We start from the raw sequence: 18,638 nt of genomic DNA, 5'->3' as shown, positions 1-18,638 counted from the left end.
CACTTCTCTCCTTTACAGGCTTTCATTCGACAAATCCTGGCTGACAAAAAACTGCCATAGGGAGGATTAAAGTGTAGGTGTGTTGATTGTGCCAGTGTTTTGTATTCAGTCCAAAAAAAAAATCTTGTTTTTAGTTTCTTGCTTTATTCAGTGCTTGAACAAAAGCCTTTTTTGATTCCAAAACAGGCAACTCATTTTGTTTGTCTCTTTCAACAGTGGAATGGTATCGGCAGACTCTTTGTCCGCTAGGAAGTGAGCAGTACCGCCCAGTGTCACCATCAGTCATTGGAGCAGTGAACTCTTCCGTGTTGTAGCTTACATCTCAGCCAAAGGACGTGTAACTGGAGTGAGATATGATGGATGCTCTGGACTCTTTGCAAGACTCATCTCTGGACTCCAAAGCTGAACGTATTGCCCGCTACAAGGCAGAGAGAAGGCGGGAGCTGGCTGAACGATACGCCAACTTGGAGGAAAGTTCATCCTTATATACACGGAGGGAAAAACAACAGGAATCCACACAGACCTCTGAGCAGAAGATGACAGAGTTTTCCTCCGTATTAAGTCAGTACAATAAAGATAGCAGTGCTCTGAGCAGACAAGGAGACATGAGCAATTCTGAGGCAAAAACAGATGCCACGCCATGCTCTAACAGCTTCGTTAGCCACAGCGACGAGAGCAACCAAATAACATGTTCACGCCAGCATCACAGGTGAGTTTGAGCCTCAGTGTAATATCCTGCTATGTTAAACATTAACTGTTTAGAGAGTAACACATATCTCATGTTTCACTGCTTAGTAAGTTCAGACTGAGGGCAGGTAAAGAGGTCCATGACAGGATACATACTGCTGGTTTTTTTACATTTAAGATTTTTGTTTTGTTCTTAACTTAACAGTCAACATGGAGTGTTTCTCATTTTTGAGCAATTACACACATGGATGTTATAAGCAAATGTGCGGGGGTTCTGGATGAGAGCGAAGAGCTATGCAGCATCAGTCTGCCTTGGAATGTTCTTGTATGAAGAACAGAGTAGAACTTTCTCCTCCTTGTTCAGTGCAAATTTTCTGTACCAGTGGGTCTCAAACTGTAGTGGTCAGTGAATAATTCCAAGTGATCTGCTGTTGATAGATCAAAGCTACAACTAGTTGGTGCTAGTTGGTCCAGATCTTGGTCTTGGTTCACCACCTGAAAAAGTACTGATGGATTTATTTGTAAGATAAAAAAAATATTTCAGAAGAAATGAATACTGGCCGAAGTCCTGTTTACTTTTTATGTTTTATTTGATTAGACTTCTGTGATATATTCACTTGATTTTCTAGTCTAACAAAGTATCACCTTCCAGTAAGACCTTACAGTACCTTCTCAAAGATTAACAATTCTAGCGTAAACATGAGAGTTGCATGTTGACATTGTTCATTCTCAGACTCAATCACACGTCAAACCAGCCAGTCCAGCCCCAGCAAGTCACTGTTTAGCGTTTCATTGTCTGTGTTGTAAAGTTCTTATCTGGGTCTTACCTATGTCCTAAAGTGAAAGTAAATCTGGAAGTTGAATATCATTGATAGGGGCCAAAGTGGATGTAATTTATGAGTTGACACTGGTCTTTAGCTATTTACATTGTGTTTGAGGGTCAGTAAGACTATGTGCATCAGATGTGCTGGCAGTGCTTGATCTAAGAACATGATATTCAGCTTTGTGTCTGCTGACACAGAGCCTAAATTAACCTCACAGGTTTTTTTTCTTTTACTGCTACATTGTGCTGCACAATTTCAACTAGTAGTTAACTAAATGTTACGTCAGACAAAATAAGAAGGAAAGAGTGGAACAGAAGACTAGAGTTGTTAAAGAGTGAGTGATCTTTGCCTCTACTTAAAGAGGTGTTTTTTTTCTTTCTTTTTTTTTCAATCCACCTCAAAGGTAAAGTTCTGCTAGTAATATAAATTGTGTAAAATATTAATAATAAAGAATGCGTAGATATGTCCAAACTTTTGACTATTCTAGACCTTATGCATCAGAGAAACAAGGATGCAGCCATCTTTAAACTTCTGCTTTTGTGGTAGCTCTGTAGTATTACTGTTGAATATAGTTTAGCTGATGAAGTGCATATACTTATTGTAGAGTTAACTAAAGTTATCATGTGCATTCTAATGTCTGATGTAGATGTCATAACAAATGTCAGTAGACCAGGAAGATTTCCATATGAGCAGTTAATTCATAAATTCATACAGCTTTACCGTCACGCTATGGAAATACAATTAGAAGACAGATGATAATAAATGCGTCACTGGAAAGGGGTGGAGCTACAAAAGGCTTGTAAGATAACAGAAAACATGTTATAAAAGCTGCAATATATAGGGGTTACTCGCTCATCTGTTCTGTGTTTATACAACAAATGCAGCTTTGTTTGGCTGATAATCTGACACAATCCCTTGAGGTGTTAAGGCAAGTAAAAATACATGTTGGAATGTTTTAATATTTAATATTATTCCAAAGCTCAAATGGCCTTGAATCAATGTATCAATGTAAAGTTTTATTAAAATATGTTATGTACTAAATAAGATAATATTTTGATTGCCACCGGGGATAGAAAAAATTAAAGATCTCTGTAAAATAGACTCCAACAGAGAGGTGCTAAAGCCAGTGTACTGTATATGAGGGGATGAGAGCAGCATGACACTGGGTTGTGTCCTCTGAAAGTTCTACAGTAGTCAACATTCGAAGTGGATCAAAACCTTTCATTAAATTTTGTCCTAAAACCAAAAAGAATACCCGTTCTTATCTTAGGACAACTTTGATGAACTTTTTTGATCCACTTCGAATGTTGACTACTGTAGTCTAATAGGGCCTAGCTGCAAGCAGCTGTGATAGCAGTCTGTTCTTTATGAATGAATGAGTTGGGTCAGGCTGCATTTCAACCCCTCACCTAGTCTTTCATCAAACATTTGCTCCTTTTTTTCTTTGTCTTCCATTGCTACTAATGTGTTGTTAGTAAGTTTAGTTTACCCAAAAATTAACATTTTGTCTGTTTATTCACTATAATGTTGTTTCAAAACTGTACGCTATTTTTATTTCATCTCATGGAACACAAGACAGCAACACTTTATGGTGATCATGAGCTGTCAAGTTCCAAAAAGGAACAAAAAACCACCATAAAGGTGGTCCATCTGAAGTCTTCCAAAGTTTTACCTTAATTAAAAAAAAGTTCTATCATCTGTTACACTGACACATTAATAATTATTCACTTAGCAGCAGCAGCAGCTATAAAATCAGATTTGAATGTTACTCATAAATGCTCAAAATGTAGCAAAATTCTGTGGCTTCAAACTTGTGCCATAAGCGCCATGTGGTCATTATGAACTTGATTATGAAAAAATCTACATTTGAAGATTCTTTAAAGTTGTTTTGTGTTTCACGGCAATGAAAGCAATATGGTTTTGAAAGGACATGAGAGTAAGAAAATTATGACAAAAAATAATGTTTGCTTAAAAACCTGTTCATACCAAACCTAATATGACTAAACATGCTATGACAATTTAAGATATTTACAAACAATATGTCTCATTCACTAAGCATGCATATGCACAAATTTGCATAAAATGTGTACAAACATTTTCACAAACAAATCATGATTTGTCAAGAAAGGACAATGGAAATGCCATGAGGGGCAGCAAAGCAGAGAAGGGTTTTAGGTGAAGCTGCGTCATCTTTTGTGTGCTTGCAACATATTAATCAATGAACTTATGAATCATTGCCTTTCTCTCTCTCTACCACACACAGTCCACTGGAAGCAGATGAAGCCCAGAATCCACAGGGTGAGTCTTCCTTTTATTGGTTTCAAAGAGACCCTTTATGAAACAAAGAATTCTTTTCTCTTGCCTCCATTGTGCCAAACTCTAATGTTTTAAAGAGCACAGTTTTAAAGAGCTCATTACATAGCAATGGTACTTGAATCCACCTTTTTCCAAACTAGTCTATTGTAATTTTAATGGCACTTCTGATTTAGGAAACTTTAACTCAAAATGACTGAAAAAATAAAATAAAAAAGATGCACTACAGATCATTTGTACTAGTCTGTATGAATAAATGAGCTATATATTTTCCATCATGTGGCATTAATATCGCAAGACAAAATCTCTTTCAGTTTGCTAACTGTGTTCTGTTGCTCCTGATTATTTTCCTTTTTCTTTGTATTTTGGTGTATTAGTAAGAAAAGGATAATAGACACTCTTTTTATCTCCAAATCCTCACTCGTATTTTTCCTTGGTTTTTCACACTGCGCTTTAAAACATAATTGGCTCCTCTTTAGCAGCAGTGTTTACTGGAGTATTTCTAAAGATGGAAAATGTAACTGTCAAAATGAGAGATACCACTTAAAAATATCCATCAGTGTTCCAGTAAATTACTGTACAGACTTAGCTATTACTATACAGTAATATTTACTGTAACACGTTCATAATATTTCTGCTGTAAGACTCCTCACTCATTTGAGCTTTTGGGTTTATTCATGATGTACTGATAGTAATTTGTTAATACTCCCATTATTTATGAAAACCATCATGGGATGTAGGAAGTAGGTGGATAGAGTAGCTCCTAAACTTGGCACTCGGTGCACCTGTAATAGTGGTGTTGAGTGTGACAAAATATAAAGTGTTCAAATGAAGATGGGTGGAAACAGGAAATGCATCTCAGCTGACAAAAAGTGACTAAATCAACCAAAAATGCACTTTATACTCTGGAAAACAAGACTTTTCTCTCTCTTTCTCCGGATGGTTTCTGGTATATTGTCATTTGCTGGCATCATGGAGTCGCTATCAATATGTGTTAGACTTCCTGGAGAGGTTGGATGCAGTAAGGTACTCATACAGCTGGAGAGAATCTAGTGAAACATGCTAACAGCCTCTCACACAGATGTGCACATTTGTGTACAGTCATCCTGGTCCCACTGAGAGCTTTTTTTAGTTTGAAGTGCGTGAAACTCAAAGTAGATCCAGCCCCCTGAGTGGCTTGTACACCAGAATCTTGATTTTTTTTTTTTTTTAAGGGAATTGCATTTCCTTGTTTAACACTTTTCTCTACTGGATGATTTCTAGTATATTGCATCACATCTGGTTTCACAGAATGTCATTCATTGGCAGTTTAGACACCATCTACTTTCGCCACTTGTTTACAGTGTAGATGAGGTTGCCAAAAAAATTAAATGTTTATTTAATTTAGGAATGCACAGTACACTGGCACCACATTGGTTGCAGTTCTAGTCCAAAAAAACATTCTGAAAATCTGATTTAGGCTCTAGAAACATTTTTATTTTATTATTATAGAATATATAATGTGATCTAGAATATATTTATATTTTGTGGAAACTGTGATCTTTATGAAGTCAATCTTCATTAACACAAATAATGTACCAATACTTTATATTATCTATTGCTCTCAAAATGAGAATCTGTTTTCTGTACTTTATAATATTTCGATGCCTGAATTGACATTTAGCTTTTAAACCACATTTTTAGTGTGTTTACATTTTTAACACAACATGGTATAGATTAGTAATTTTGGTCATTTATTGGTTATTAGGCATAAATTAGGCATAAATTATCACAATAAATTAGTGGATTTTGTGGCATATTCAAAGTGTAACATTCACACATGAATCAGATCAGTAACATATTCAAGTAAATTGGGTAATGTTTGCACTTATGCCTTATGACTGCTGTAATTAATGAGGTGATGTAGCTGAACTTGTTGGTGACTGCACATTCGTGTAAGAACAAACACATTTTTAAGCCGCATGAGGTATGATTACTCTTGCCAGATCTGAAAGTGGCCTCCAAGCCATGTAATTCGAGTACCCCTTTTATATGGGTTGGTTTGATTGGTCACAGTTTCTGTGCTGTGTTCTCTGTCTGACCTGCTTTAAAGTGCTTTGCGATGAGGTCATTTATTTGAATGAGTAAACTTTTAGGATTTATCCCATCAGTGGTGCCTCTGGAGGACAATTTTGTGAAGTCAGCTGGAATTTTACTATAAAATCAACCCACACAGTAATAGCTGTCTGATGAACAATTTAGTTAAAAACAGGAAAGTCAGATTTCAACAGCAATAATTCCCAGTGTTGTGTGACTCACAAACTACCCCTATTGTTATACTGGACTATACAATTAGAGGCACAAAATACATCAGTGATAGTGGCAGTGATAGTGATTATGATTACTGCTTCTCTCAATTAAATAAGCATATTTTGCCCACTGATTATTTATTCTAATCAAATAAATAAATACATGAAATCTCTTCCCCGTTTCTGAATGTGTGTACTTCCCTGTTGTAAAACCCTTTATGAGCACCAGGGCTTTGCGACATTCAAAATGGGGTTGAGAATGCTTTTTTAAATTCCATTTCAAATAAAACAAAAGAGAAAACTGGATGAAAAAATGTACAGCAGTTTACCAAATGGATATACCAAATATATATCCACTAAGATTTTGAAGTGTGCTATCACTGGGCATAAGGCTATAGGAGTTTTGTCCTCTTTTTAAGCTTTTCCATATGTTTAAAATGACGATTGCTAGCAAGTGGCTAAATATAGGAGTTTTTTTCTTGCATTGATGGAAATCAGTTAGAGGATAAGGAATGCTAATGAGTTTCACACATTTACAGTACACTTATCCAGAGAAAGGGGAGTAAGGGGAATCCTGAAATAAAATGTATCAAATGTATCATGCTTTCCAGCACAATTGTTTTCATTTTGATAATTATACTAAATGTTTCTAGAGCACCAAATTTAATATTTTGAAATATCATTTCTGAAATGTCATGCGACACTGACGACTAGACTATTGGCTGCTGAAAATTCAGCATTGTTATCCCAGGAGTATATTACAATATATTGATATTGTAATAATATTTCCAATATCACTGTTTTATCACATAAATGAAGCTTTAGTGAGCATAAAAGGCTTTGTTCAAAAACACAAAATCTTGCTAACCCTAAATTTTTTAACAGTAATGTATATCTATTGATTATAATAAAGCATACTAATAATAAACATGTGTTTCAGGAAATGTTGTAGTACAGACTTTAATTTAATAATTTAAGTAGATACTACACTTACAGCACTGCAAATTCCTTTTAAATTATATTTTTTCATCCTGTTTTCTCTTTTGTTTTATTTGAAATGGAATTAAAAAAAGCCTTCTCAACCCCATTTTGAATGTTGCAAAGCCCTGGTTCTCATAAAGGACTATCGTCCAAACTAATTTTCAGAGGTTCCCTTTTCCCATCTGGTCTTATCACGCTCTTACTGAACAGGTGATTTTCATAAAGTCATTTCTTCGGGGTCTGCACAGTGGGTTGATGTTAAGAGAAGTACTTGATGATAAGTGTTTATAAGAGAGCTTTATAAGAGTTTATAAGAGTGTGTGTGAAGGGTTATTTTTCTAGTAAATATCAAAACCAAAACAAACTGTACAACAATCCTCCTGGGAGCATGACTTCACTTAGTGATATCGTGTGCAGTATGAGTAAAGCTACTTCAGGCACGTTGATTGGTGTGCTTACATGTGCACGGTCAGACATTCCTCTGTGTGTGTGTTGACAGAAGACGGGAAAGCAGATGATGACGCCAAAACCGGTATGCCTGCCAAGACGTCTCTATTAAAAGTAAGTGCGCTTTATCTGTAAGCACTGTGATGGACATGTGATCTGCCTGTCACCCTGCATCATCTCTCAAGCAAATGTTGATTTGACTGTTATGGGTACCTATAACAAAACAAATATTTTAGAGGATTTATAGGTGGATTGTATAATTTCAGCATTAGTAGCACTAAGTGGAATTACAGCACTGTGCTGTACAAATTTATATTTATGACTGAACACTCAATTAAACGTATGTCCTGAATCGAGTTTTCTGTCAGCTGTATTGTTCTAAGAATGCCTGAAAGCTGGGCTTGAAGACATCCAGGTGTCTTCAAGGACAGTTGAATGAAAATTGCATATTTTTCTGCTTGCATATGTGGAAAAAGGAAAACTGAAGTTAAGGGAATGCTCTGGGTTCAGACTCTGATGACAGTATTTATAGCATGCTGTCAGTAACCCCCCCCCCCCCCAAAAAAAAATGTTCCATTGTTTGTAAAAACAACAACAGCAAAAAATATTACCTCAGGGAGTCGATACGTGACTGTTAAACGTACATATAGTAGGGAATTTTGCAGAAAATTCTATTTTTCAGATCTATCTATCTATCTATCTGTCTGTCTGTCTGTCTATATACTGTATATCTTTCATTTTAAGTGTGTTATTGTAAATGCTAATTGATTGTGCTAAAAGGGATAGTTCACCTGAAATTGACAATTCTGTCATTAATTATTTACCTTCATGTCGTTGCAAATTCGTAAGACCTATGGTCATCTTCGGAACACAAATTAAGATATTTTTAATGAAATCCGAGAGCTTTCTGACCCTGTATGGACAGCAATGGAACAACAAAGCCTTGAACGTGGTAGTTTCATTGCTGTCTATGCAGGGTCAGAAATACAATGCAATACAATGCAATACAATTCACCTAGTTTTCCTCACTCTTAGAGCTATTGAATCGAGAGCAGTCAAAACCACTTTGACCTCTATGGCCTCCCATAAGTCCCTTTCATCCCACTGGCCTCATTCAATCTGTAGACATCAGCTTTTCCCAGGCTGTGCGTGCGTGTGTGTGTGTGCCTAGACCCCTGCAGCTCCTCTGGCTCTGTCCAAGCTTTGTTTAAAAAAAAAAAAAAAAACTTGACAAAACTGCCTGGTCCTGAATGGCTAATTGTGAGATTAAAATCTCTGTATTCATGTTTTTTTCCCCTTTGGCCACAAGGGGTTGGAGAAGACAGATATCTCAGCAAATCCAGTAAACCAAGCAGAAGACAGTAGTCACAATGCAAAGCCACGAAGAGAGCATTTAAGTGAGAAGAGGACAGTTTTCACCAGGTAACAGACAGCTATTTATTTAGGGTTGAAGGGGTAGTTCAGCCAAAAATTACAATTGTTATTTACCCACCCTCACATTGTTCCAAACCTGTATGACCGAGTTTCTTCTGTAAGAGGTAATTTAAAAATGTTTCTGTTTTTGTCCATACAGTGAAAGTGTAAGTGTTGTGTTTTTTTTGTTCCCCTTTGACTTTTAGTGTAAAAAAAATAAAAATCTTATTTTGTGTTCCACTGAAGAAAAACATGCATATGGTTAGGAATCTTTTTCATTTGCATCTAGACCCTTCTAAGGTGATTAACACAAGCTTTTTGTCAGAGTTTATAATCCTTTGTGTTGGTTTAGTTTTGATATGTGTCCTGCCAGGATGGCAGTGAGTCATACCAGATGAATGCAAAATGCCTGTTTGTCAGATAAGCATCTCTGTGAAGCCTGCTGACTCTCTCTCTGTGTGTGTGTGTGTGTGTGTGTGTGTATTTTGAATGAATGTCTGTCTTGATACTTTAATTATAAGCTTTCCAGAAGGTAAACCAGTAGCTCAACCGTGACATGTGTCTAAGGTTATTATGCATGTTTGTGTGGGTGGCACACTTTCTAGAACGTAGTGAGGCTGATATGTTAAAGATCGGATGTCTGCTTCTTATTACACTAAAGAACAGACCTCTGCTACCTATCACTGAATATCTGCGTCATGACCAAGCACTCCATATTACTGACCTCCTTGAGCCCTGTCTGGATTGTATGAATGTCTCTTGGAGTTACAAACCAAGGGCTTCTGGGAGGGAGAATTTGAGCAAAGCTGCTGTTCTAAAGGTTGGTTTTAGGGATTTGATAGAGTGTTATTTTACAAAAGACAGAGGTCTGCTATAAATTTGACTTGTTGTAGGAACTTCAGACTCAAGGCTTCTGGATCCCATCTCATCTGGCTCCATTTTCGCAGCAGGGTACTGGTATATGGTTTGTGTGGTGTCTGATGTAGTGTGAATCTACAATATCCAGGTCCTATGCACTTTTTGGGTTGCATAGGATTTTGTGTGTGTGTATGTGGTAGATGTTTCTGGTTCATTGGCCCATTTTGCTGCAAGCTGTGTTTCTTTCAGATCTTAACAGTTTGCTTTTATCTTCTAGGTGTAGCCTGACAGTCCTGGGTCAAGGTTTTGGAGTCACACAGTGAGGGTGTAAAACAGGGGTCTCAAACTCAAATTACACTAGCCAGGCACTGTTCTGAATGTCTTTTTACAAACATGAATTTTAGCTATAAACAGTTAATAGTTACAGTTAACAGTTATACTTACATGTTGTCAATTTGATTTGTGTATTTTGTTAGCTTGTGTGAGGTAATATTGTAGATTATATGTTCTGTTTGTGTATGGGTGTGTGAGTTGAGTTTTTGAACCTGTGGAATTTGGACCGAATGCTTTTTTTTTGCTTTTAGTGTTTGGCCGCGTTTATCACTATGACTCGCCTTAATATGTGTAAATTTTCACAATGAATAACCATAATGGAAAGCAGGCTGATTCCTCATACAGCATTACATATCAGAGGGGCTGTTTTCACTTGATTATTTAACACAAAGCATCTGCTAATTATGGAAGCCTGTTTCCACCAATGAATTAATAATACAAAAGGTAATTGGGTAACTCGCAATTGCAAGTTTATATCTCACAATTCTGAGAAAAAAGTCAGAATTGCGAGATACAAAGTCGCAATTACGAGAAAAAAGTCAGAATTGCAAGTTTATATCTCACAATTCTGACTTTTTTCTTGCAATTTTAAGTTTACATCTCATAATTCTGACTTTTTTCCTCAGAACTGTGAAATATAAATGCACAATTGCGAGTTATAAAGTCAGAATTGTGAGATATAAACTTGCAATTGGCTAGTTGCATATCTCCGCCATCTTGGATTTCCGGTCTAGCGAGTGTGTGCACAAATGCTTCCGGATTTGCTAAACGCCGGTGTAGAGAGCCGGAGAAATCCAAATATTACGTTCTATTTATGTTTACAGGATGTATAATGTCACTTAAAATTAAAGTAAGATATGGACGTGTTATTACTACTGTATTATATATGTTAATTGAGCCAGTGGCATTTGAAACTTATGTATGTTCGGTCCGGTGAATGAATAAAATACACTAACAATTTAATCCCTACTCTTTACGAAATGAAAGTTGAACTCGTGGTCTTCTACACAATGTAATTTCCCCGTTCCACTTATGTAAATGTACAAATAACTTTTTTCTCGAAAATATTTTTATTATACTGGCTTTTTTTTAGATTAATTTACCAGACACGGCTGCTCGTCAATAATATCCGTTTCTCAATTCTGCACATACATCAGTTTGTTCCATCAACATTTTCACAACATATTTTAATATGTTACACAGATAACTTTGCATCAAACATATTTAGAAATGAGAACACTGACTGTAAAAGGATAATAATAAATAGTTATGATTCATTTAAAGATTTGATGTATTTGTTATTAAATGCAAAAAATCTCAAAAATATAGGCAGACTATATGCACTGCTTAGAGACAGATAATGATTTATGCTATGCAACATAATTAACGAAACAGATAGCCTAAATATTAATAGAAACACACAGGGAAATGCAAACCGATCTTTTAATAAATGCAAACTTACAATAATTAAATTATGTTGAATTGTACAGAGAGTTAAATGATGTTACTAAATAAAATTAATAAAACATACACTGTCCATAATGCAGAAATCTCTGATCATCTCGTTTGACAGTTGCAAACCTTATGAGCTTATAAATAGCAGTCAGAAAACAATCAACTCTCCGTAATGTCCAGTATTGCACATTTGAATGGTTTGTGTATGAATGAAGAGATCCCAGTGGATTATTAATAACATCTGCCACTGCCGCATAATCAACAGAAGAAAGAATGAAGCAATCTCTGTGTTGTATCTTGATGAATTTCCACACAGAGGTATGCAATAATATAAGGGGGATGTTTTCTCTGGTCTTTGATAAACAACTATTCGCTATTTATTTATTTTGAAAAACATTCATTATATCTATCTAGCCAAGTTTCCCCATAAAGTAAATGCGAGCGCCACAAAGACCGGAAATAAGTATGCACGCACTCGCGTCGCCAAAGCTCACCGACGCCATCTTGTGCACAGAGCCAATTCTGACCTTTTTCTCGTAATTGCGACTTTGTATCTTGCAATTCTGACTTTTTTCTCAGAATTGTGAGATATAAACTTGCAATTGAGAGTTATAAAGTCAATTTCTGAGGAGAAAAAAAGACTGATATCACAGAATTGACTTATAAACTCGCAATTCTGAGAAATAAATGCACAATTGCGAGTTATATCACAAAAAGTCATAATTTTAAGATAAATCTTTTTTTTTTGTGGTGGAAATGGGTTTCCATAGTTAATCACACATACTTAGCTTTTTAAATGGAAAAAAAATAGTACAATTAAATATCCAAAATGAAACTTTAAAATGTGATTTCTATAAAAACATATCTCCCCTATCCAGCCATTCCTCATCAGATGAAGGTGAAACAAGTTCTGAAGAAAGAAAGAATCTCATAGAGGATGAGAAGATAACCTGCTTTGAGTCCTTCACTGCAGAAGAGGAGGATGCGAGAAACAAGGACAATGCGAATGTGCTAAAAACGGTACGCATTCATGCTGCACAACCTAAATTGAAGATGGGTTAGGTTAGTTTACTCTTACTGTTTTTTGTTTTTTTGTTTTGTTTCGTTTCTGACAGCTATGCGTTTCTATGACAGCTCCTCGTTAATCAGCATTTTTTTGTAATATCCTCATGTGATCTGCAGTGGCACCCCTCATAAATCTCCACTCTCCTGCCCTTCTCTATCTGGGTTACTGTGTCTCAGTGTTCCTTTCTCACTGAGGGATGTGTGTGATAGTGATGCATTTATATAGACCACCAACCATGTTTTTCATTCCTTCACTCAGAAAGTGACCAGTCGCATCTCTTTATCTCCCTCTCTTTCTCCTACTGGAAGACAGAAAGTTTGGGCACATGTATTAAAAAAAAGGAAGCTAAAGGGTGTGGGGATCAGTGCTTGTTTTTTACATGTTGTGTAAAGACTGCTTTGTGTCTGTTTTATTTAATTTGCTGGCAAGATTTTTTTAAGCAGTGATTTATTTAATCTGAAACATTTCTGTTAAAATGCTCATTCTTGCAAGTCGCACCATTAATTGAGTCTTTAGGAAACAAAACATCTAGAGACAAAACAAATGTCTATCTAACAAAATGTGCACATAAGGGATTCATGTAAGAAGTGTAAAACTGCATCCACTCAAAACCTCAAACTACTTCTCCAGCTCATCCTCAATGTATTTTTGGCATTGTGTATTATAGGATACACAGAATGAGCAGAAAGTGAGAGAGAGGCAGTGTTCTGTGGCCACAGAGGAGTCAAAAGCAACTACGCTAGTTCTGCAGAGACAGAACTCAGGTCAGCACAGCATCAAAGGCATCCTGAAGAAAAGCCACTCAACTAGTCTGGACACAGAACCCACTGAGCTGGAGCAGATTACTTGTCCTGCCATCAAAACCTGCAAGACGCTGACTGTTGTTGATGGAAAGAAGGACGAGGATGAAGAGGTTGAGGATGATGATGAGGATAGAGAGAAGAGGTGGCTTGAGAGAGAGGAAAGCAGCTTGAGTGAGACTCCTCGCACTCCTTCCCCAGATTCTGTGGACAAAACCCCCTCCATCACTGAATCTGTAGAAGAGGAGGAGCTAGACAGCAGCCTGGATGGAAGCATGAGCTCCTCCCTCAAAGAGAGGTACGTTGGGAGTAGCCATTGTCATGTTCATGATTTTGATTGACAGCTGGGGTAGCTATTGTTGGGGGGTTAGTGTGTGGGAGAGTGGAAAAATTAGTTTTTATGCTTAAAAACATTTTATTTTAACTCAAACAGTAGAGCTGTTTAAGGTAGTGATGCCAAGGTAATGAGTTTGCATTTTATCAGTTTATTGATGAATCATTGTACGAATTTGGATAAAAGTATCTGCCAAATGTTTAAATGTAAATGTTATGGCTGATACAAATTCTTTGTTTAAGTCTTATGACTGGTTTATTATTGCTTTTGACTGCAATTCATCTTTTGATTGTGGCAGACTAAATTGTGTTTGCAAATTAGTAATTGAATGAAAATTTGTTCGCTTGATTTGTTTAACATGCTACGCTTAGAAAAGTGTGAATGTTGATCTGAAGATATTTTAAGTAGTATGAATTTCAATTTAAAGTACCATTTTAAACAGATAATCAGTTTATCTATGCTAGGTTTGAACAAAAAATATTGACATACAAAAGACGGTGCACTCCTATTACTTATGATTTGGGGAAACATGGAAGAATAAGAATATGCCCTGCCTTTTAAGCAAAAGAGCCAATTAGTGATTGGTAAAGTCATTGCATCACTGCAGCTGCTGTTAAAGCTCCAGTTCCTATAAAAACCTGAAACTCCTGCTTATGACTGAACATTTGCATTGGCTGGTCTAGTCTAAAAATAAGCCTTTAAAATGGTATTTGAGCATAAGGAACAACATTTATGTGGCAGACGATTTTAGATTTTGTTGCTGATTTGAAATATGTAATTTAATTATGAGTTCGGCAAGCCATTTTTGAGATTTCAGGATTCCCCCGTTCATTTAGATAGGACTTGGTCTTGGATGCCAGAAATAGCTGCCCGGAGGCGTTGCAAATATGGCCGCCGAGTGACTTCCCTTAAATCTGCATCTCCTGCATGTGCACCAAAGCAACTTCTAAACCACAGCTTTGACACAGCTTCCATTTTCTTAAAATTACCCAGCTTTGAATGAACCCACTGAAGTCCATTAATGATGTTTGTTATACTGCTGGTACATTCTAAACACAGAAGCTGCTTAAAAGGAAAGTTCTCTCTCTATGTCTGTGTGTGTCTGTAATGCTTAGCCTTTCTGTTTGGCAGGCTGGCAGAGTTGAAGAGTGGTGAAGATGAGTGCAGTGGCAAGCTGAATCAGAATAAAATCACCAATGTGGTCCAGACATCCCTGGTTGACCGTTATGTCCAGCTGCAGGAAAGTGAGAATGCCTGGAGGAAGAAGGTACCCACACACACTCTCAAACAACTTCCACTTCCACTGTCCGTAGCTGAGAAAAATGGGCTGAATTAACCTATTGAAACTTTTTCACAGTACTCAACTCTTTTGTTGTTGGGTGCAGTTTGGGGTTCATGCAGTGTCTGTGTTGGTTGGCTGTAGGGTGGAGATAGCATAAAACAATAGACTGCAGAAGAAGCTCTCCTGATGTGAGGAGCTGTTAGAGGGATGGTAAATCCTCTGGGAAGGGTGGGGGAGGAAGAGTTAGTTTCCAGTGCTGAATCAGCAAGTTCCTCTGCTGGGCTGTCCTAGTGAGAAGGGGGTGTGAGCACAGGAGAAGAATTTCCACTCAGCTTTACCAATTCCTGAAATCTAACCAGCATGTTCAGTTACATTTATACCCACAGAAACATACTGATTTGTGTTTCCCTTCTTGCTTTTAAAAGTGTGGTTGATTTTCCTAATTTTTGCTCCCATCTTCTTGTACTCTTTTTTTTTTTTTTTTTCTTTGCTTTGTTTTGTCTTGTTTTACTTAGTTTTCTCCCCCTCTGTGTCTCATTTGCGTATATATGTGTATATATCTGTGTATATATCTGTGACTGGTCTCAGTCTATGTCATCATGTTGCTGTCTATCTATGTTTTATTGCGCTCAATAAAAAAAAAAAAAAAAAGAAAAAAAAAAAAAAAAAAAAAAAAGTGTGGTTGATACAAAAATGACTTTCTTCTGAGCAGCTTAAAAAAAGACAATTAGTAATTATCTGGTGGAGTGAGTTCAATATAATGGCAGTATCTTGTGACTTTAACGTAAGAGTGTCAGCAAAAAAAGCTGCTACTGATTTATTTATTATTGTTTTTGTTTTTAAATATCAAATGGCACACTTCATGCACACTTTTAGTTTTACAACGGCGTTGTGTCATGGAAGTGTGTATGGGCTTAGGGTTCCATTTGGGACAATGTAAAAACTACATTTCTGCCATCTACTGGACTGAAGTATGAAGCACTAGATAATGTGAATTCCCTAAATGTGAACATCAATTTATATTTGATTTTGTTCTTTTCCATGCACAGTACTATGATATGGATTCAAAAGAGTTGGAATATACTGCATGAGTCATGTAGACTTTTTCTATATATTTTTTGGTATGTGAATGCTTTTTTGAAACTGTTATATTGAAAGAGCTCGATTTTCTTTGCTTTTCTCTGAAAATAATATCACATATAGGTTTGGAACAACATGGAAGTAATTAATGAAAGACTGACAAAATGGGGGTGCAATTCCTTTTTTGTACCACCCTTATCTAGGTTATCTTAACACATTTAGCAAGTAAGAAAAAATCAGATTTTTTTTTTTTTTTTTTTTTGCAATGGGCCCAGAATCCTTAGCAACACCATGACTTAATTAGAAGAACATCTTAAATTCCATTTTTTTTTTCAGTCTCACACTGCTTCCTAATCCAAGTGGGGGAAAAAGGCATCATTTGTGCCAAATTTCAGTGAATAATCTTCTTTTGGTCTGGGCCTTAAGCTGACCCTGGGGAACTCGCTGGCTGGCTGAAGAGCTGATCAGTAAGCTTTGTCAGTGAGGTTAGGTCTAACCTGACTCATATTGCTCAGCTTTAGAAAATAGTTTAAAATCACTTATCCTCTGTCAGATATGTTTGTTTGATTGCTAATATGTGTTGGCCTTGCGTTGTGCTTGTTCAAATTTCTTTTAGCATTTCTTGCCCTTTTTCTTCTCACATTATCACATAATTTCAACTCAAATTAATATTCCATATCTGTTTATTTACTTAATGCAAGGAGCTGGGTAATAAGCAGTCAGTGTGTGATTATTGTAAAAATGAATCCTTATAGAGTCTTCAAGTCCCCTCAATGTCCTTATCACCCTGTCAGAGTTTTAGAGATGATGTTCAGTTTCTGTTGGGGCATTTGGTGGCTCTATAAATGTGACAGTCATAGCCAAATAAAAAGCCTGTAAAAACAGTCTCTCCAATGTAATTTAACCACAGAATATAGATGTGAGATCCAATAACAAACAGATTTGGAAAGACATAAGAAACTATGAGACATACAGTTATAAAATCATGTAATCAAGAAGCAGGCCTGAATGCCGAACGGAACATCTGTGATTGTGAAAGGGCAGATAATGAGATCTGTGCCAAAGAAAAAATAAAAATGAGCAGATGTTGTCATTATTTTTGCCCGGAGGGAAAAAAAAGAAAGAAAATTAAATTAATGCAGTTCTAGTGTCAAGGGCGCACATTGCAGACACATGCATACACTTACAGCTTCTAACTTTTTATTTTTTAGCCAGGCGAAACTAAGCCCCTGACCATAATGACATGTAGCTTATTACAGACTTTTACCATCCAGACATCCTCATTTGGTTCAGCTTCAATTTTTCTGCCATCCAGATTTGACCAACAATTCTTTTTATGTGAAACAGAACTCGGTGTCAAAATCTTCGGTCTCCCACTAAGCATTGTTGGGCATAGTCAGTAAAACTAAATAATTTGCTCTCTTTGTCGGATGTTTAATTAGAGATTCCTCGGCAGATGAGGATTAATGTGTTGCCCCTTTACAGATAAATCAAATTGCGAAGAAAATCTCCCTAAAGCCCAGGGATTTGATGCACAGTTTGTAATCCTCTCAAGAATGATGAGTCAGTTTCTCTCTTTGTCTTTTCATCTTTATTTTATTTGCTCTGTCTCACACTTTTTGAGTGCTCACTAGAAACAGTTTGAAAAGTGTGAGCTCAGTTAAAACAGAGCCAACTGAAAACATTTTATGGGAATTTCCATTTTATGGGAAAGCTCAGCCCAGTCTCTCTCTTTCACACTCTTTCAATCTCTTTTTTTTCTTTTCAGCCCCCCTGGAGGTGCTCCTAGCTTTGCACCTCTTCAGTCATGAGTCTGACATCCAGTCACACCATCTAATCGCTCCTCTGGAGCTCTGGACTGTCATTGACTCAAATGATAAACCGTTTGCCTGGTAAACTCTTGGCTTTAGGCGTTTTATTTTTTTATTTTTATTTTATTTTTTTATTTTTTTTTGTGAGTGTTAAGTTGTTTGAAATATCTTTGGATTGGAGATGCTGGAGCCCTTGTAGTTGTGTTTTCTGATTTCTTCTCCTTTACCTTGATTTACCTTTTAACCAAATGAATCTCACTAAAACTGTCAAGAAATTTTTTTCTATTTTTTTTTCTTTACTCTGTCTTTTAGCTTTTAGGCCATCAGTATGCTTGTATACTTGTCTAAATATTTTGGATATTAAAAATAATGTATACAAAAATATACATATTTTATATTATGTAATATTATTGTATACAATATTATTATTCTATTTGAATTAGGACCCAGACATTTTTTGTGAGATTCAGAAAAACCTTCTGTCTTTACCCTGTCTTTACCCTCTGTGTCATTCCTTTTTCACCTCAGGCACCTCCTCTGCTTTCACTATCTGCCTCAGCATAGTTTGTAGTGCTCCACTCCTAGGTGAGTAATGCTATACATTAAGTTGTGTGCTAGTGTTTTTTTTTTTTTTTTTTTGGTATTTTTTGATTCATTATGGATGTT

At 36.4% G+C, this 18,638-nt stretch overlaps 1 protein-coding gene across 2 annotated transcripts in view; it reads left to right on the top strand.

The window, feature by feature from the left end:
• Window positions 1-201: 201 nt before the first annotated feature.
• svild (supervillin d) overlaps window positions 202-18,638 on the top strand; it is a 72,580-nt gene continuing 54,143 nt past the window's right edge. The window contains exons 1-7 of one of the 2 annotated variants that reach the window (XM_073828174.1): window positions 202-709; window positions 3,775-3,809; window positions 7,596-7,654; window positions 8,850-8,962; window positions 12,478-12,619; window positions 13,333-13,763; window positions 14,931-15,066. In XM_073828174.1, the coding sequence (XP_073684275.1) occupies window positions 354-709; window positions 3,775-3,809; window positions 7,596-7,654; window positions 8,850-8,962; window positions 12,478-12,619; window positions 13,333-13,763; window positions 14,931-15,066 (1,272 nt within the window). In that variant the 5' untranslated portion in view covers window positions 202-353. Of the gene's footprint in view, window positions 710-3,774; window positions 3,810-7,592; window positions 7,655-8,849; window positions 8,963-12,477; window positions 12,620-13,332; window positions 13,764-14,930; window positions 15,067-18,638 lie in introns of both variants that reach the window. The other variant, XM_073828173.1, reaches the window with a different exon arrangement.

This window comes from Garra rufa, chromosome 22 (assembly GCF_049309525.1).
Source record: "Garra rufa chromosome 22, GarRuf1.0, whole genome shotgun sequence".
NCBI classification, from domain to species: Eukaryota; Metazoa; Chordata; class Actinopteri; order Cypriniformes; family Cyprinidae; genus Garra; species Garra rufa.
The sequence above is the reverse complement of the archived record's forward strand: the minus strand, read 5'-3'. Positions and strand labels throughout refer to the sequence as shown.